We start from the raw sequence: 20,964 nt of genomic DNA on the forward strand, positions 1-20,964 counted from the left end.
GTCTATTCTTTTTCCATTTGTAAGAGTAGGTGGTGATCTTTAGCTTACCAAATTTTTAATTTTATCTTTTTTCCACAACAAAGAAAGAACACATTTTAATGAGGATTGTGAATGCCTTTAGCCCCAAACAGCGGGGGGGGGGGGGAATAAGAAATGAGAGTATTATTTTCTCTAGTCACAAAAACTAGATGTAAAATACAATTACAGTGTCATAGAAATGCTACATCTAATTATATTTAATGAGAAAACTATGTGCTCCCATTTGATTTATTGGTTAGAAATACTTAAATCAATCAAGACAAACAAATCTAATTCTATCATTATTAGCAACGATGTATGTGCTTCGGGGAGAAAATAATCACATAAAATGAACAGTTTGCAAGATGTAGTTACCTAAAGTTCAAACAGATTATTCATGGGTAGAAAGAAAGGTCAATGTCCCATTACTTTGGGACATGTCTCAAGGACTGCATCTGATTTATGTTTAAAGATACAAACTGGCATATTGACTTTTAGATGAAAATTTTTGGTTATCATGAGCAAACAAACAAAAAAAAAAGGTGTATCAATGACCATGTCAGTATAGACTACCCTACACCCTAATGGAGGAAAATTTTAGTCTTTGATATTTTCTTCCAGTTCTTAGATGTTAAGTAGGCCTTTTTAAAAAGGCATCTGAAGTCGATGAACGATATATCTGGACCACCTGGGTTCACACTTAACCATCTTAATTATTTCAATTTCCTTTTACTGCCTTCTGTATAACTAGACTAGACTTCACACTAAACATAGATTCTAATGTGGAAATCAGGGACATATATCTAAAATTTAGGTCCTAAACAGAGGTCAAGGACACAAGCCAGAACTGAGAGACGTCTCCCGTGGAAAGGGAAGCATAGGATGAAGGGATAAAGCTCCCCTACTGAGTGGGCGAGCCTTCCAAAGTCAGTTCCCGCGAAACAGTTCTGAAACGGTCATTCCCAAAGTCACCACAAATCCCTCGACTGCCCCACGGGACTTTCTCCAGCTCTAACCTGTAGCTCACACTGGGAAGGCTCGCTTGCTTGTACTTCAAGTAAATGAAATGATATTATTGGATCCTTTTACAAACCCTATTAGTCATCAAACAAGACAGAGTGCTGTCCACCCTCCCTGAAAACAGCCCAAGGAGAACGGTGTTCTCTCATTAGCAACAATAATAAAACTCTTCAAGAACTGTGTATAAAGCAATGCAAAGGATAGAAATTTATTCTAATTAAATGTCATCAAAGAGTATAAACATTCCGGCGTGAGGTTATTTCCTAAACTTTTTTTCTTTCAAACACGGCCTCAGACAATGCCTCCTCAGTGGCCAAACTTTTACAAGAAAATTTCTCAGCAAAACTAGAAGTTCTTTAAAATGGTAATTTTTATTAAAAAAAAAAGAACAGATCTTTTTCCCTCTTCTGTATCCCCGACATCATCTAGTCATTTGTGCTTAGTTATTAACCTTGTGTGCAGAGACATCACATACTTTTTAATAACCAAAACACTACAGCTACTAATGCTGTGACATACAGCTAGCCTGATAGTTCATAATGTAGATTTTTTTTTCTCTGTAATGAGATTGAGATAGTTTCTACACTATTTTGAAGATTGCTTCTAGAGAAAAAAATTCTCCTGGATATGATCATGTCTTTTAAAAAGAACATAATTCCAAACACCACATGTGGGATGTCCCAGAGTGAGGAATTTCACACTCTGTGGTTTCTCCATGTGATATGTTCCCTGTTTCCCTATATTTTCTTTATCAAAAAAATACAATTTCTGCGCACATAGTTCTTCCCCTGGAGAATTCTCCATAATGATGCGCTCTCAGTTAATTATACAAAAATCAAACACCCCTTAAAGCAATGAAAGCTGTCATTCTGAAGACAGTTTGGCCCCAGAAAATAAACCCTAAGAACATAACTGAGAGCTGAGTATGGAATAAATCCCAGTGTGACCTGTTCCACCTATTACAGTCAGAGAGCTTCCTCCTGCATTTCCCAGAAATGAGGCTTGAGGAAAAGACGGTTTCCCTTTCCATGCCCACGTAATATTAAATTGATAATAACTTCTCCAACACAGAAAAAGGGATCATCGTACTTACTTTCTTCATAATTTAAAATGATTAATGATATATCTTTATATCTGATTCACAAGATTTTCAAGCAAAGGAGTAGTGAGTTATATTCTAGCCCCCGTGTTCTTTTGATCAGATTCTTTTAAAATAACATTAAAATACCAAAAGTACCTTTTGCAACATGGTTGTCATTTGAAATGTCAGTTCTTCATGTCCCTGATCAGTTACTTACCTAAAAGGAAAAGAAGAGAGGAAACATTAGAAGTTTGGAATCATATGTCATTAATAGTAGTTAGATTTGAACTAAAAGTAAGTTTGTAGTGCACACTGAGACAACTCTAATGCAAAAGACTAAAACAAAACCATTATTTCAAGTACTCAAAAAGCAGACAAAATATAATATAAAAATAGCATATAATATGCCAGAGGCATAAATTCCAGAATATATGAGAATTTCCATCATTATATGAATTGCTAGGGGAATGTTTGAGGGGATTATGAGCAATGGAAATATTTGTGTTTACTCATACAAATGGCTCTCTTGGCTCAAGTTTAGTGTAGTAGGCAACACGGAACCATATACCTTGATTGACACTTGGATCACTTCTATGCACCCAAAAATATGTTAATATAACTTTAAAAACCCTTTAGGTAGCCAGTTCTGCTACTTTCATGCTTGCTGTTCACTTTGCAGTGTACTACAGAAAATTAAAACTTTATTGTTGAAGCACTCTAACAATTGAACTTTAGAAAAATTAAAATCTCTTATTCCACTGTTTAAATCCAACACTGCTTTTCCTTACTCATCTCCCTTCAAATCTATGAGTATTTCTATGTATTCCCTTATGAACCTGGTACATAAGCTTACACAGCATGTGATCAGTCCACCATAATGTATTCCACATTCTACACGACCTGCATGTCACTATTTATGATGTGTATGTGTGCGGTGCATAAGCACATAACTGTGTGCATGTGTATATGTATACGCCCTTTAAAATTCAGAAGTTCTTCCTGAACTTCCCATATGTGGCTTAACATCATGAAGCAGGCCGACTGAGAGACGCTGAATGATCTGGTGCTGGGGACAGTGAGGAGACCCAGATAATTCACTGAGAACAATACAAAAGCAAGCTTGGATTCACTGTGTGCATCCACTTGGAAATTGTGCTGCTTGGCACATTATATTCAAATGTTTTATACCTTTCAGAAGGAGCTTGTACATTCATCAACTTCAATGCTTTTCCTGGACAGAATCTCAAAGAAAACTCACTCCACAGTCACATCATTTGACTTCAGAGAAAGCTTTTTCAAGAGTATTTGCCTTGTGAGAGAAAAAGGGCAAAGCCTGTGGGCTGAGGTTTACCAGGAAAGGCCTGGCAAGGGCATCGAACTGGCCCAGCTTCAAGACCTGGCACAGCCGCTAGCCAACTACAGGCCTTGTACAAATTACTGAGCACCGAGCCACCAGTGTCTGCATGAAATGAAGTTACTTAAAGAATTATGGATAGTAAGTAGACTATGCCTGGCATAAATTAGGCATGCACACATCAGATATGTATTCTTAAATTGTTAGATTTATTGACATCAGGCTAGGTCTAAGCCTATCCCAAAGCATATCCCGTGTATGAACTCCTTTAGTCTCACAATGACCACATGACATAGTCCACATCTAGTCCATGGGGAGTAAATCGAGTATCTGTCTAGTTCACCACAATGAGAATGCAGGGTGTGGCTGGCAGCCACTGCTACTCTAATGCTAAGCCAGTTCTCTCCTTTGCGGCCTTCCATCTTCTGTCTCCTTTCCTTTTCCCCAGTAAGACTCAGTCTGTCACACTAAGATTTCCTTGTCATTCAAGATGCTTAGAAAAGAATGCCTTTACATTTACTAGTGAACAGCATCTATAATCTGCAAACTGTCTTTGAAAACCATAAATTGGAACATCTTCCCAATAGAATCTCTTTCATTCATCTTGCATCCAGACCACAGCTCCTTCTGTACAAGCACCTGATCCTATTTTCCTGTGCCTTTGATTCACCTCAAAGCATTGTTGTTGCTGTTGTTGTTGTTATTGTTGTTGTTGTTGTTGTTTGACAAAAGAAATGGCTGCACGTGCTGGTTACTTCCTAGCTCCAACCCAAGTGCATGTCTTTCGATCTGTGTTTACTTTTCCTCCTCTGACCTGCTCTTGTCCTAGGATGCTGTCCCTACAGATGTCATCACTTGAGCTCCGCTGCCCACTGAACTCCACTGGGTGTGACCAGTGGGCTGACAAGGCAGCAGATTTCTAGATGGAAGGGGAGAGAGATGAAGATATTTATTCATTTGTTCCCTCCTGCTCACACATGACTCTGGCAATGGCGGCATCTCTCTATCACTGCAGTTTCTATCAAATGGTCCCCCATCCATCCTCCAAAAGCATGCTTTTCTTACTGCAGTCCTTCTTGCCTAGGATTGATGATGGATGTCCTAAGGTAATGTACCACACTCCTTATTGGTTTCTACAATTTGACTACTTTGTATGTTCATTAAAGTTCCTTCAACAATCCTAGCTGAGTCTGTCTGTTCTTCCTCAGTGAGGAAAAAAGAGGAATGGAGGAGTGTGTTAGAGAAAAGGAGACTCCTTGCAGTTACCAAGCTTAAAAATGAATGCCAGAATTTTTTAATACACTCATATAATCACGAATTTTCAAATAACATATATTGATTTGGAACTGGCTTTTATTATTCTTATGGACTTTGGCCAAGACAAGATATACAAACACACCTTATTTTTTCAAATCTTTCATTAGCATTCCAGAAAATATGCATGCACCATGCCTGTTTGATATAGAAAGGAATCCTCTCCATTGCACAACATCGAAAAAAGTTGTTTTAAATTTTCTTTAATTTATATCTTCAAAAAGATTCCTAAATCTTACAGAAAAGACTCTTTTAAACTTAATCAAAATCCTTTCCAATGCTTTTGCTGAAATTGCTAGCTGAGGAGTATGATGTTGGACAGCAATCTTCACCTGAGAGTCAGTGGTGCAAACTAAGAAATGAGAGGCGTGTTATCTACCATCACTTCTTTTATTGGAATGTTTGGGATGACGTGAATGAGAACGGTTCCCATAGGCTCATATCTTTGACAGTTAATGGAACTGCTTGGAAGGATGAGATATGGCATTGCTGAGGTGTGTCACTGCAGAAGGCCTTTGAGGTTTCAAAAGACTGGCACCATTCTCTGTGTGTACTCTCTCTGCCTCAGGGCTGTGGATGGAGATGCGAACTCTCAGTGATTCTCGGTTCCACCATTATGAACTCTAACCCTCTAAAACCATAAGCTCAGTCAACCAGTCTTTTTTGTTTTTTGTTTTGTTTTTGTTTTGTTTTGTTTTGTTTTACAAGTTGCCTTGGTAATGGTGTTTTATTATAGCAATATAAAAGTGACTAAGACAATGGTTTTATTAACTCTTTGAGAATTTCATACATGTATACAATGTACTTTGATCCTATTCACTGCACACTCCTCCCCTGCCTCTTTGTTTTATAACTGTCTTATGTAACGCTCAAAGTGCATCGGAATCTACGCCACACATCTGACACATATAACACTCTTACTCTTCGCAGTGTGTGTCAGGAATTGTTATTTCTTTCCAGAAGAGAAAACCAACCACCACACCTTACCCAAGCAGTGTAAGTAGCAGAGTCGGTATTTATCTACCTCGAAAGTCTCTTCTTTTTCCATCACATTTTACTGTCTCCATTGAAAAACTTGGTTGACTTGCGAGCAGGTGGCATCAGATTTTTGCTAACCCTCATATTGAATCACAATTCGTTATGCAAAGTTATGAGATGTGATTTAGCCTATGGCACGATTAAGCCATTAAACTATTATAATGTTCCCACATGATTTTCTCTCACCCTTAAAAGATACTTATGAAAACATGAAGGGCTCATATCTAACGAGCTGTAGATATTCCTGCAGCTTAAAGTCTTCAGATCACTATCCTTGAGGCTGAAGTACCAGAATCACCATAAGGCTTTTTAATAGACATGCCAAAGGGTACAGGGGAGAACCCATGAGATCTCAACCTCATGTAAAGAACTACAGGCAACTAAGGAATGCTAAGAGTGGAAGAAATAATGCTCTCCAGGGATGAGAACATCAATTAATTATCCCATACCAAATAGTTAGCCCCAAAAACATACTCACAAGTAACATTATACAGACTGAGCAGGCTGTATTCAGGAATATATATGTATATGCATATGCACATATGCATGTAAGAATAATTAATAAAAAAGAGGCCATGAATTTTAAAAAAGAAAGAATATATGTGAGGATTTGGAATGAGGAAAGGGAATAAATAAATTATGTAATTATATTATAATCTCAAAAATAAAAGAAAAAAGTTATTTTTAATGATTTTTATTTATTTATTCTTATTTTATATGCATTGCTGTTTTTCTTGCATGTATATCTGTATGAGAGTGTCAGATCCCTGAAACTGAAGTAACAGACAATTGTGAGCTGCCATTTGGGTGCTGGGAATTAAACCTGGGTCCTCTGGAAGAGCAGCCAGTGTTCTTAATGGCTAAGCCATTTCTCCAGCCCCAAGGGGGAAAAAAATTAAATCACTGACTCTTGAGTACCATGAGATGTTCTTGATGGAGACTTTCTGAGCTCTCCAAGGTGATTCTTCTGCATAATAAATCATGAGAATAATTCTTATTTCAGAGGTCTCTGGATCTGCAAGATTGGCACAAGCATCACCTAGGAATTTAGACATGCGAGTTCTTAGCCAGCCCACCCCACTTTCATCTCTCGAATTAGAAATTCTCAAGTGGAACCCACTGCTGTGTGTTTTGATGAAGGCATCAAAAACATTCCACAGAGCACTTGTCCAGATCCTCTCTTCTATTCACTCTTTCCTATACAGACCATTAGGAGCCACCATGGAGTCAAGGACTGGTCATTCTCCCAGTTCCCATGGTGTCTCTCTGAGCACCCACAAGCATGCCCACCATTTGTCTTTCCTGGTCTATTTTATCTAAAATAAGACAACAGTTTCAACAGATGTAGTGTTCACATTCACAAAACCTTCTCGGAGCCATCAAAATCACAAACAAGTATTCAGATACTTAAATCACAACCACTCTTTTGAATTTCCTGGAACTGTGACCATGGATTTCAGATGGCTAGTCTTACGTTATTTTACAAAATGTTTCCACAGTTCACTTTGTATGTGGTCAAGAACCCTCTGTGTTCCTTAGCACCGATTTAGAAAGTGTAACACTTAGGCATTCACAAGGAGTTTCCATTGGTGGGGGAAGGTAATCACGGGGTGTGTTTGGGGGAGCATGGTCTCTGAGGATGAAAAGGATAAAACAAGTTCACAAAAACTTGCTCAATTAAAGTCCCAGGCATACTGGTAATGACATCACATCACAGAATCTTAATTGTGGACCAAGTTGTTTTTTGGCTCTTGTATTGGTGAAGTGCGGGATTCTGCATCTCACACAATAGGCCTGGACACAAGAGGAAAGTCGACACTGTATGCTGGCTGCTGGGCAGCGTTGCATCTGACATTTAGAACTTTTGGATGACTTTTAATTTTAGTTCCAGCTTCCAGAGGCTGACAAAGATGCAGAGACACTGCTCGAAGTCCTTGCTTTCTGCTCCCAATGTGCTCCCCATTGAGCCACATGGCAGAATCTCTGAGGGCTCGTTGCCACCAACAGAACAGGCATTATTCCTGTTATTTGCAGAATACCAGATAAACTCCGTCCTGGTCTTTCATACATATTTATTCTTCTCCGAGAGAGACTTGGGAGCCGAAGGACTCCCCTCTCTACCGTGAGTCTGTAACTCTCTCTGTGTTGATGTTGTCTTACACTTAGCTCCATTAAAAAGCTGCCTTTGCCTCCTTCAGATTTCACTATTCAACTCCACTCTCCTGCTTAGACTGGGAATTCAGATTCCATGGGAAAACTACTTCATGTCTCTTCATTTTCATTCTTCCTCACCAGAGATTTTGCTGAGTTTGGCAAAGATGAGACACGGAAAACCTCTTGCCACTGATGAAACATTAACTAGACACACATTTTCACCATCAGCAACAGTTTTCTCAGTATCTCCTCTAACCCTGAGCAAAAGAACAAAACAAAACAAAGATCACAACAAAAAGCTAACTAAAAAGCCAAGCAAACAAACAAAAACCCACCTCCCACTGAAAATGAAGACTGGCTGTTTTAACCTAGTTTTCCCCATCCCGTTATTTTTAGCAGCTGCCGGGATAGTGGCAATGGGCACAGTTACTGTTGCTGACTCTCCTTCACGGTCATTTCCAGGACAGGCTTCCATTCACACCTTAGTTGTCCAGCCACAACTATTAAAGCCCTAAGAGTTAAGGGATGCAGCTCGGTGGTAAGGTACTAGCCTAGCAGGTACAAAATCTTGGGCCAAAAATGACAAAAACCTCCTATTGGACCAAGTGAATGAATATTTAGTTGACTTTGTGGGGACCGCAGGAGCTGGAAGCACCATTACTGGCTCCCTTCCCTCCTTGATTCCCATCAAAAAGACATACAGTACTAACAGTGTGTAGGCAGTCTTTGTGTTTCAAGCTAGATAGAGATTTCACAGTTAAATAAAAAAGGTAATTATTATTAATAATAACTGTTGTTGGATATTTGTACACCATGTGAAGCCGTATTACAATGACTGGTATAATAAAAAGCTGAACAGCCAATAGCTAGGCAGGAGGTATAGGTGGGACTTCCAGGCAGAGAGTGAACTCCTGGAAAGAAGAAAGGCGGAGTTGCCAGTCAGACACAGAGAGGAAACAAGGGGAGCAAGATGGAAGAGAGGTAATGCTATGTGGCAGAATGTACATTAATATAAATGGCTTAAATTAAGCTATAGAATTGAGACAAGCTTAAGCTAAAAGCCATGCTTTCATAACTAATAAGTTTCAATGACATTATTTGTGTACTGCACTCAAAGATAGTCTGACAAGAAAACTTGCTACAAATAACTTACAACTTCTATATTCCTAATATTACCGAAATTATACTATGTTACATATATTATCCTAATTATTATTCAAAACAACACTATGAAACCCATCCTATGGTCTATATTCTGTAGAGATGGAAAATGAGGACGTAACAATACATACCCAAGACAACATTGCTGTGAACAGCAAACGCAAAGCAAAACTCCTTGCCTGGTGATGCCTGTTTTTGCAAATGTTTTCCCAGTCAAGCTACTATAACTACAGAAAGTGTCAGTGAACCAAGCATCCAAGAGCTTGGTGTTAAGGAAGCTGAATTTTAAGGCAGTTGAGAGAAGAAAACAACTGGAATGATGGAGAAGACTGTGAGGACCCAAATGGAAATGAAGCAGTATCACTACCTATGTAGACAAGTGCACGAAGCAGGACTTCTCAAGAGGCCAGAGAATATATCACTCAGGCTGAAGCACTATTCACATCGAGGTAAAACTGAACAATAAAACAGCTGGAGCTAGATCCTATATTCTTAAATTAAAACTATCAGCAATGGTAACTTACAGTGTTATAAGCTGTGCTGTTTGACCGTTACTGGGAGATTGCCAATGGTACCCAAGATGTTTAGATAAACGACATGATCAGTGGGGAGCTTTGAGGAAATTCATTACATGAGTGAACAGAGTGAACTGGAGGGGAAAAGAGATGTGGAAATAGAAAACTAGTGTTGGCCTAACAAGCTGGTGAATTTGCATCTCTGTTGCTTGGTGTGGAAAGTCCTTCTGTCTATGTGTTGCTTTTATTGGTTAATGAATAAAGCTGTTTCTGCCAGTGGGTTAGCAGACTAGGGCAAAGCGGGGATTCCAAGCAGATAGAGGGGGAGAAAAACTCAGAGTCAAGGAGAAGCCATGGAACTGTCACAGGAGACAGACACAGGAGATTGATGCCAAAAAGAACCTTACTGGTAGGCCACAACTAAGTGGCAATACACAGATTAATAGAAATGGGTTAATTTTAAGGTATAAGAGTCAGCTAGCAATACACTTAAGCTATTGGCAAAACAGTATTGCAAATAATATAGTTTCTGTGTGATTATTTTGGATCTGGGAGACCAAGAACGAATGAGCAGCCTCCCACAACAATTGCTGTGGGAAACCCACGATCCAAAGCAACTTGGGGAGAAAGAGCTTATTTCATCTTATAGCACTTAATGCCATCATCAAGGGACACTAAGGCAGGAACTAAAGTGGAGACTATGGAGGAATGCTGCTTACAGGCTTGCTCTCCATAGCATGCTCAGTCAATCTCCACAGCCTTCTTATACCAACCAGGACCACAAGGGGTAACACTGCTCACAGTAGGTCAGGTCCCACTGTATCAACCATTAATCAAGAAAATGTCCCCACAGATCTGTAGAGGCCAAGGAATGGTTTTGAGAAAATGCCATTTTCTCAATTGAGATTTGCTCTTCTTAGGTGACCCATGTGTTGTCATGCTGACAAAAAAAAAAAAAAAAAAAAAAAAAAAAAAAAAAAAACGCTAAACACACCAAGACAAAAAGCGTAGCCCCTGGCTCCTAAAGGACAAATGTGGTCAGTTAAGCCTCTGGGTTTATAGCTTACTTCTTTTCCCCACGTCAAAGCTGATGTCAGCAACAGTAGGCACTGAGCTGTGAGCTCCACAAAGCAGGGAGCTCCACAATTCATTCCTAACATGAATCCTGGTGTCTAGCCCAACAGTAGCCATAAACTTGGCGTTTGAGCATATTTACTGAATAACAGAAAGAAGGAATGAGTCAAAGTGATCATGGAAACACCAGATTCCAGCCTTAATGTAGTGGAGGTGGAAGGAAACCACAGAGGAGTAAAAATGGACATATATTCATTGCACAGACCATCACGGAACTTCATCATAAAGCAACCTCCCCTAATAAGAAGATTAAGCAATGTAATCTAAGGCAATGAAGAGACTGAATGGGGATGACTTGAACAAACCAGTCATTCAAAAAAGAGGCAGGCTTGAAACCATTAGGGAGATTTGGATGTATTTCTTAAGAATTATATTAAAGAAGTTTGAAGAACTGGGGAGATTGCTCAGGGGTTAAAGCACCTGCAGTGCAAACACGAAGAGTGGAATTTGGATCCACGGAACTCATATAAATGCTCAGCGGGGAGGGTATGGTGGTTCCCTATTATTTTAGCACTCATGATGGAGGAATGGGATCCCTAGAATAAGCTGGCTAACAAAACCTGATGTAACAGGAAGCTTGGGGCTCAAGTAAGAGAGTGAGACCTTGCCTCCGTGAATAAGGAAGAGAGCAATGGAGGAAGACACCTACCATCAGCTTCAGGGAGGTTTCTACACGCACAGACATGTGTGCATGCACCACCACATGTATTCACACCCATCTAGACACATACAATGGGCATTTTGGCACAACCTGTACCCTCAGTGATGGGAGAGGCAGAGAGAGGAGGATCCCAAGGGCCCTCAGGCCCACTAGTCTGGTCAATCAATGGATTCCAGGGTCAGTGGCATCCTGGCTCTTCAGCAAAATAGAGAGGCCAGGCATGTTGGCATAATAGCATTGACTTTGAAAGTGTGATAGACACAGGAATGTTTAAGATGCAATCTAATGCACAGACATCTTTTAATTTACTTCCACTATGAATGAAATAATTCTAAGGGGCCTACCAAGTGCCTAAATTCTAGAAAGAAAATTGTGTACTTTTACCCTACTGTCTATGTTAATGGCTAAGAAAATGTCTTTTTATAGGGCATGTGTGGGAAAAGAGGTTAATTGTACATGTGTGCTTATGTAAGTAATAGCATAAATGTTAAATTTCAAAACAAAGGTAAATGTATGAAGAAATAGATACATAATTTTTAAATTACTTTGCATGTCACTAATGAAATAGATAAATGCACATTAGTTTATGCAAAAGGTTTGGTTTAAAGGGAACTCCTTGGACTCAGATGCTGAGAACCCATCTATACAGTCCACTAAGGAAGTGACTTTTCTAGCTCCACTAGTATTAAAAAAAAAAAAAAGACAAATACCAAAGTCAGCATTACCTACACTACACTAAAATGCACTTTCCAGAATTTTTTTTTCTTTTTTTTTTTCGGTTTCTCAAAACAGGGTTTCTCTGTCGCTTTGGAGCCTGTCCTGGAAACTAGCTCTTGTAGACCAGGCTGGCCTCAAACTCATGGAGATCCGCCTGCCTCTGCCTCCCGAATGCTGGGATTAAAGACATGTGCTACCATCGCCTGGCTCCAGTATTTCTTTCAGCTGTTTTTGCTGTTGTTTTGGTTTGGATTTGCATGGCTGAAGAAGGAACCCAGAGCCTTGCACGTTCTAGGCTGGCGCTCCACCATTGTGCAACCTCCTCTGCCCTTCTTTTTGTTTTGAGTAAAAACAGCGACTCTGTGCCCAATGCCCAGGCTTTGCAATCCCATCCGTTTGGGCTGAGTCTGCTAGAAGGAAGTCTGCTAGTGAGAGTTAGGAAATATTTTTTGCTCTCTAAGCAAGACTTTCACAAAAGCTGAAAATGCCGATGGTGCTATGTCAGAGATCTCAGCGCCGGGGGAGCTATCGGAACTGACAAGCCTAGGTCAGTGTCCACAAGGCTGCCATTCCTCCACGGAGCTGAAGCATTCTGGAAGAAAATGTCACATCCCCCCTCTCCCTGCCTCCTGAGTGCTGACTGCAACCAGGGAGGCTGGCCTCCTATAGAGAGTGGTGGGAGAGAAGTTGTGAGCTTAGCTAATGAAGGTCTACGGTCTTCAGACAGAAAAGCGGGTGGGAGGGGCAGCATTTCAATCATTTTCATTATTCTCAAGACTATGTGTGTGTAAGTTTCCAAATTAACTTCTAAATCTGGAATCTAGAATCTTTGTTTGAAATACTAGTCAAGAATGGTTTCAAAATGGTTGACTTCCCTGGAAAACCCTCACTCACAGACAGTGTTTCAGCCAAACGGCCAGGCTCACATCAATGGGTGAGTCACATCAGTGAAGTTATCTCTAATGGGATGTGATGGAGATGAAACTCTGTTCTGGGATCGTCTTCCCCAAAGCATAATGTGGTCTTATTACGAGGAAAAAAAAATCACCCCACAAATTCTGACCGAGGGATAGCCCACAATGACCTCATTGCCTCAGCACTCCTAAACTGTTAAAGTCATTGAAAACAGGGAAAGCAATACACTGTCACAGCACGGGAGCCACTAAAAAGACAGGACCAAAGTGGCCTGCTGGAACAGAAAAGGGCCTTTAAGTTAAACACCAGGGAAAGGTGCTTGCCATGCAAGGTCACAGTCTGAGTTTGATCCCCGAAGCCCACATAAAGACAGGAGGTAAGAGACGCACACCATGGCATGTCCACACACAAATCACACGCATACACAGTAACAAATAATTTTTTTAAAAAAATAATATTCAAAAAAATTCACCCCAAAATGTCAATCAACTGTGCACCTTAATCATCACAATAAACTAATAAATGTAATGGTTAGTAAAGTGTGCCAGTTATAATATATGCACTAGATTAATGTGAGATGTTATCTATGGAAGCAAATGATAAAAGACATAATAATAGATGTTCAATTTTGTTTCTCTGTTATTATGATTGAACACTGACCAAAAAGCAACTTGAGGAGGAAAGGGTTTCCTTGGCTTACACATCCAGGTCACAGTCCACGATCAGGGATGCCAAGGGCAGAACCTGAGGCAGAAACCAGAGAGGAATGCTGTTTCCTGCCTTGCTTTCCCCCTTCTGGCTCAGCCGGATTTCTAATACCATCCAGAACCACCTGCCTAGGGGTGGCACCGCTCACCCTGGGCTGGGCCCTCCTCACTGAAGATCAATCAAGCCAGGGCTCCTCCATCGTGCCCACAAGCCAGCCTGATGGAAACAATTCCCCAATTGCAGGTTCCCTCTTCCCAAAGAACTGTAGTTTGTGTCCATTTGACAGAAACTAGCCAGCACTCTCAAACACCCCTACTTTTCCATCAACATTAAACTGCTTTGGAATAGAGAACAATAAAAGAAAAATGGTTGGCTTATTCCTTCATGAAACAAATGGAAGTATTTTCACCTTTTAAATCTGTGTTTTGATGTATGTTTAATAAATTAATGCTCTGATTAGACAGTCAATTTGAATATACGTAATTTGTCCATCACCCCTAAATAGAATCCCCTCTTTCAAAAAGAAAATACAGCAGAAATTAGCTGTCAGAGCTGTTGGATTACTGAGGCTACGGAAATTCCAAGCTACTGCAGAAATGTCAAGTTGAGTTGCCTGCTGGAGGGGCATTTTGCTGCTCCAAGCTAAAAGGGAGTGCTCTGGGTACTACAGGGGATGGCTCTTAGCAATCCCAAGCAGGTGTTCAGGCACTGACCAAGAAAACGCAATCTATGGGAAGACAGGCTTCCATATGTCCTCCCCTGTCCAAGGAAACAAAAGCTCATCTGTGCGTAGACATTTTTAGGGCTAGAAAAATCCCACAGAGATCATTGCTTCCATCCATTTCCACACACAAGGGAATTTTGCCAGCTAGTTCATCTCTTAGAACTTCAGCAATAGGTAAAAATAAAAGATATAATATATTGTGATATTTAAAAGTCAGCCTCTCTTTTAAATCATGTATCCAAAAATACTTGCTCGATAGAGATGATCTTCTCCGTTTAAATTCTGTCTTAGTTAAGGTTACTATTGTTATAGTGAAACACCATGACCAAAAGCAAGTTGGGGAACACTTTTTTGCCTTACACTTCCGGATCATAGTCCATCACGGAAGGAAGTCAGGACAGGAACTCAAACAGGGCAGAAACCTGGAGGCAGGAGCTGATGCGTAGGCCATGGAGGAGTGCTGCTTATTGGCTTTCTCACTCTGGCTTGTTCAGCGTGCTTTCTTTTTTTTTTTTTTTTGATTTTTTTTATTCTTTTTTAATTAAAATTTCCACCTGCTCCCCGTTTCCCATTTCCCTCCCCTCCTCCCAAATATTGCCCCCTCCTCCCAATCCCCTCCCCCTATCCCCACTCCTCTTCTCCTCCCCCCACACCATTCCCCCTCCCTCTCGATACTGAAGAGTAGTCCAAATTCTCTGCCCTGCTGGAAGACGAAGGTCTTCTATCTATGTCCAGGAAGGTGAGCGTCTAAACAGGCTAAGCTCCCACAAAGCCAGTTCATGTATTAGGATCGAAACCTAGTGCCATTGTCCTTGGCTTCTCATCAGCCTTCATTGTCCGCCATGCTCAGAGAGTCCAGTTTCAACCCATGCTTATTCAGACCCAGACCAGCTGGCCTTGGTGGGCTCCCAATAAATCAGTTCCACTGTCACAGTGGGTGGGTGCATCCCTCGTGGTCCTGGTTTCCTTGCTCATGTTCTCCCTCCTTCTGCTCCTCATTTGGACCTTAAGAGCTCAGACCGTTGCTCCAAACTGAGACTCTGTCTCTACCTGGATCCATCGCCAGATGAAGGTTCTAAGGTGATATGCAAGATATTCATCAGTATAGGATAGGGTCAACAACTTTGAGATACCATCTTACACCTGTCAGAATGGCTAAAATCAAAAACACCATTGATAGCCTTTGCTGGAGAGGTTGTGGAGAAAGGGGCACACTCATTCATTGCTGGTGGGAATGCAAACTTGTGCAACCACTTTGGAAATCAGTGTGGCAATTTCTCAGGAAATTTGGGATAAACCTACCCCAAGATCCAGTAATACCACTATTGGGAATATACCCAAGAGATGCCCCATCAAATGACAAAAGTATCTGTTCAACTATGTTCATAGCAGCATTGTTTGTAATAGCCAAAACCTGGAAACAACCTAGATGCCCTTCAATGGAGGAATGGATGAAGAAAGTGTGGAATATATACATATTAGAGTACTACTCAGCGGTAAAAAACAATGACTTCTCGAATTTTGCGTGCAAATGGATGGAAATAGAAAACACTATCCTGAGTGAGGTGTCCCAGACCCAAAAAGAGGAACATGGGATGTATTCAGCGTGCTTTCTTATGGAACTCAGGACCACCAGCCCAGGGATGACAATGCCCACAATGGGCTGGGCCCACCCCCTTCAATCACTAATTAAGGAAATGACCTATAGACTTGCCTACAGCTGGGTCTTGTTGAGGCTTCCTTTTCTCCAGTGACTTTAACTGGTGTCAAGGTGACATAAAACTAGCCAGCATAAATTTTGATTATAGAGATGGGGAGAAATGAGGAGGAGAACTTAAGTAGAGCAAAGGTACAAACAAGACAGAAATGGCAGCATTGAGTGCGTTCACACAGCAAAGCCAGGAAGGTGAAGGGTTTTCCCTGAGACCAGGAGCTATGGCCATATGGGAATTTTGAAAACAAAGTTGTCACTTTGCCTAGATGCAAATTTAAACAATCAGTCATTTCCTTAGTGCAGGGACTCAGAGAACTCAGTGAGAGCATTATAAGCTCACTAAGTCAGGTAAAACACATCCAGTTAGGCAGCTGGAAGAGAAAGTGTGAGCACACCTTCCTATTCTGTTCTATTTCTAGTGTGAGCCAAATGTGCTGTTGGAGAATAAATGGTTTTGCTCTCAACAAAACCTACAATCTGCAGTCTATATCATAAACAGTAAAATGAACAAAAACTTTGGAATTGTATTGCAACTCCTCCCCTGGTGGCTAGAAACACAGACACACCCAGCTAAGCACTCTGAAGAGCCAAGGGACATAAATTAAGGCAGTCATGTCCTGGGTCCAGGCAGTCTGCTGATCCTTTCAGGCACTCCAGGGTGAGTGCCTTTTCTCCTGGCAGAGTTGAGCAGAAAGGCCTGGAACTTAGGCAGTGGGGTAACGGGTGAGGGGTGATGAGACACTGAGAACAAATGCTTCCTTTGTGCAACTTCTGAAACGAGATGAGTTTGACTCACAAATGCAACACAGTTGCAAGGCTGCAAAGCTATGGTGCACCAACCCTGAACCATGGACAGTTCAAGTGCACAGTTCAAATGCTTTCTCTTTCACATATGCTCTCAGAGGTGAATGGTTTTCTCAAATTACTGTCAGCCAAGGATATTACTTTTTCACTTGCTAACACTTCTTTCTTCATCCATCCATTCATTCATTATGCATTCATGAGGTGGGCACATGCGCCTTGGTGACCGCAGGGGTCAGAGGACAACTCATGGAGTTTACGAAGTTAGTTCTCAGCTCCACCCTATTCCTGAGATAGAACTTGAATTATCAGGCTTGGAGACAATCCATGCTGACCCATCTCACTGGCCCACAAAACTTATTTTTAACCCGCTTTTGTTTGTATTTTGATTTCGGGGATTATAAATACTCAGGAGAGTGAATGAGGTCATTAGTCTGAGGGCAGGCTTTGCAGGACCTTAGGCAGGATGTCAAAGGAAGCAAGCTGTGGAGCCAAGATGTCCTTGCGTTAAGAGGGTTCCTTTAAGGTCTGCTGATGTGTACCTTGCCTGAGATAATATGGACACATCCACATCTGGGAGACAGCTGCTGCCTGAGCATCATGGAAAAACTGGGACCTCAGCAGAATGGTGAAAATTACCCCTGTGATTCTCTAGAGTAGACACCCACTCTTCAGAGAGAAATAGGGCACTCTGCACCAAAAAATTAAGTTGGTGGGGAATGTAATACTGACTGTCAATAATAAATGAAAAGTCCTTCTGAAAACCCCACTTGGAGTGCTTTTCTTTATCTAATTTGAAAATGGACTTGCCTACTGAAAAGTCTATGACAGACTACTAAAAGACTTTATGGTAAGTGTATCAAGTTCTCTCTAAGTACTGTACTGATGTCATCCACATGGTATTAGCCTAATAGACCTGTTTTTGGTGTTATTTGTATTTTTACCCAGACAAATGGAATATGGGAGCAACAACGATGCTAAGTGCTTCATTGCTTATCTTGATAAAAATTTCCACTAGGAAAATATGTCCTCCACCTCCCCAGGGCTGGGATTCCTAACAGGTGCCACCATGTCCATGAGATTTTACGCCTTGAATTCCACCCCAGAACCACATGCCTACTGCTCTCTGCTACACTCTGCTCTACAACTGAGCTACGTTCCCACCCTTGAGAGTCTCTGTGACAAATTAGGATCCCATGGACTTATGATCATAATCATACACTCACATCTGTAGGTGTAGTGGGCTTTTCTCAGCATTCGGACAACTTTATTACATTAATCCACTCAATCACTATAAGAAAAAGAGAACCTTGATTACATATGAGAAAATTGAAGGCAACATTCTTGTTGCTGCTTACAAGAATGTAGTTAAAATTAGTGCAGTTTTTGTTTCATTTTCCAGCCCCAGAAATTGAACTGTCTCCCATTCTGGCAAGGATTAGGCAAAGAGCTCTACTACTGAGCTACAACCCCAGACCAAGATAAAGTTAGAATATCAGAATGGACTTTTAAGAGAACATAAAAGCAATTAAGTAAAAGAAAAATTTTCCAAATATGTAGTTAATATAATCATACCCCAGGTATATCATCAGCTGTAATAATGAATTCATCATCATTTGTTGAAGCAAGGTGCCACTTGTTTGTATCACCATGAGGTCATGGCCTACCAGCAAAGTTCTGGCATGTCTCACTCTGGCAGTGGCTCCATAGCATCTCTCTGACTCTGCCTTCCTCAGCAAATTCTACCAGCGTGTGCCATTGGTAAACTATTAAAACCCCATATTCTATGAGCCCAGGACTCTAAAAAGATAAACCAAATACAAGCACAAAGAGAACAGTTATGCTTTACAGATTAACCTCAATACCCCCCCCAGCACAACCTTGATTGTAAATCTTTGCTGCACCTGTCGTGACTAGGAACCACTGCTGTTTCCTTGCTCCAGGGCACACAGGTCTGTGTATGGCCCTAGAACAGAGCCAGCATTCCCAGCCAATGTTTTACATCCCCAGAGCTTTTAAATACCTGACTTCAAGATTCTGAGTCTGATAGTGGCTAGATGTTTTCTTCTTGTTTTCTTTTTCTTTTCATTTTTCAAGGCAGGGTCTCACTATGTATCTCTGCCTGCCCTGAAACACGCTATGTAGACCCAATCTGTCCTTGAACTCATAAAGATCCACCTGTGTCTGCATCTAACTTTTCCTCTGCCTCCTGAGTGCTGGCATTAAAAGCATGCACCAGCGTGCCTGGTTAGAGCCTCAACAACTATAAAAATTGCCATTTGTTGAGTTTCTATTATAAGTAGGGAATTATATACATGCATGCACATGTACACATGTTTCATTCTAACTACTAGACCACCCTTAAAGATAAATACAGATAGGGTGGGGAAGTTGAATAGTATAGCACTTGCCTGCCATGCACATGGCCACAGGTTCTATCAGCAGCAGTGAAGGAAGAGGAGGAGGAAAGCAAGGAAGGAAGGCAGGAAGGAAGAAAGAAAGGAAGGATTATCATTCCTAGTTTACCAATGAAGGAATTAAAGCCACTTGCTCAGCAGATTTACCAAGATTAATAAAGATAGCGTAACTCCAAAGGCGAAGCTTTCCTCCCATACCAAAGTTACTCCCCTTGTCTAGCAAGCAATACCCTGATATCTCTGAGAAAACAGCGTCTGGCCAGTGGCTTCCTCCATTTCCACCTAGAGTGTCAATGAGTTTCTTAGCCCTGGCCTGTCTGGAGCTCTCACATCCCATCCAGCTGTCCTGCCAGGAGCTCCAGGTACAACACAGGAACAGTGCCTTAAACAGCACTTTTTTTTAATCAAAAAGATCACTGCAATGATTCTTTGGAACACAATTTTATTGTTCCTATATGCTATCTTCTGCCTTAGTGAAAATAAATTGAGGATTTAAGCAGCCTTTGAGTAGGCATACAGTGCGACAGAGCCCGTGGAAATGTGTATCAATTCCTGCCCAGTCTCACTCTTTAGTGCAAAGAGGATTATACATAAAATGAATCCATTTCATAATTCCATGCAAGACAACCCGTGTCGACTGCTGTAGGTGGCCTCACACATAGGCTTGGATAGTGGGATGACAGCACAGTCGTACATATTTATTTTCATTCCGGAATTTGGAACTTCAAAAAGCCAAGTTTCATGACTCACGTTGAGGGACTAGGAAGGAAATCCCAGAACAGTGATGCAACATAAAGGAAGCTCTTTCCCTCTCTCCCACCATGAAAGAACGAAACTGCTCGGCAAGAGATGCTGTGTTTATTTATATGCCTTGCGTTTAAAGGAAGAGAAGGAGAACGGAGGGGGATGCACGAATTACAACCCATAAATATTGGTACTGTCACGTGTTCTAAGCCCATCGGATGCTTGTTTCATCTCTTGTTAGTCTCTTCCCATGGTAACTTTGCAAGGCAGCAGTGAGGCAAGCTGCTGAAGAATGATGTGTTCTTGCTCAAAGGTTACAAAAAGGGTAAATAAATTTACATCTGCACTCAACTAGGCGAACACCACAGTCTCACCGAGAGTCATAACCCTGCATCCTTGAAGAGGGCAGCTCCATTCAGCTCTGGCTAACATAGAGAGTGAGTGTGCTTCCACAAATGCAAATAATTCCAGCCGATTACATAATTCACACAACTCCCAGTGGGCTTAGTGATTCCCAAACAGCTGGGACACGAAGTGAGGCCATTAACTCAGTTCTTCCCAAGGATAAAATAAAACATTTAATTTGTGCTGTATCATCACATGCTCTACTAATAAGAAAGCATCATGTTTCATTTTCTCATATAATTTTTCAAGGTAAAAATAGTCGCTTTTTTAAATTAAAAAAAAATCAGGAAATCAGAGGGGAAAAACAAATCTGGGTGAGGAGACAAAAAGGAAAACATGTCCAAGCATGATATTGCATATCTGTAACTC

The 20,964-nt window shown here is 41.0% G+C and overlaps 1 protein-coding gene across 3 annotated transcripts in view; it reads right to left on the reverse strand.

Moving 5' to 3' along the window:
• Ank2 (ankyrin 2) overlaps positions 1–20,964 on the reverse strand; it is a 532,749-nt gene that overhangs the window by 384,215 nt on the left and 127,570 nt on the right. Inside the window, exon 2 of one of the 3 annotated variants that reach the window (XM_057793906.1) lies at positions 2,276–2,336. The exons of the other annotated variants lie outside the window; for them this stretch is intronic. Within the exon in view, the coding sequence (XP_057649889.1) occupies positions 2,276–2,296 (21 nt within the window). The 5' untranslated portion in view covers positions 2,297–2,336. The remainder of the gene's footprint in view (positions 1–2,275; positions 2,337–20,964) is intronic. 3 annotated transcript variants of the gene reach the window in all.

This window comes from Chionomys nivalis, chromosome 18, assembly GCF_950005125.1.
Source record: "Chionomys nivalis chromosome 18, mChiNiv1.1, whole genome shotgun sequence".
Lineage (NCBI taxonomy): Eukaryota > Metazoa > Chordata > Mammalia > Rodentia > Cricetidae > Chionomys > Chionomys nivalis.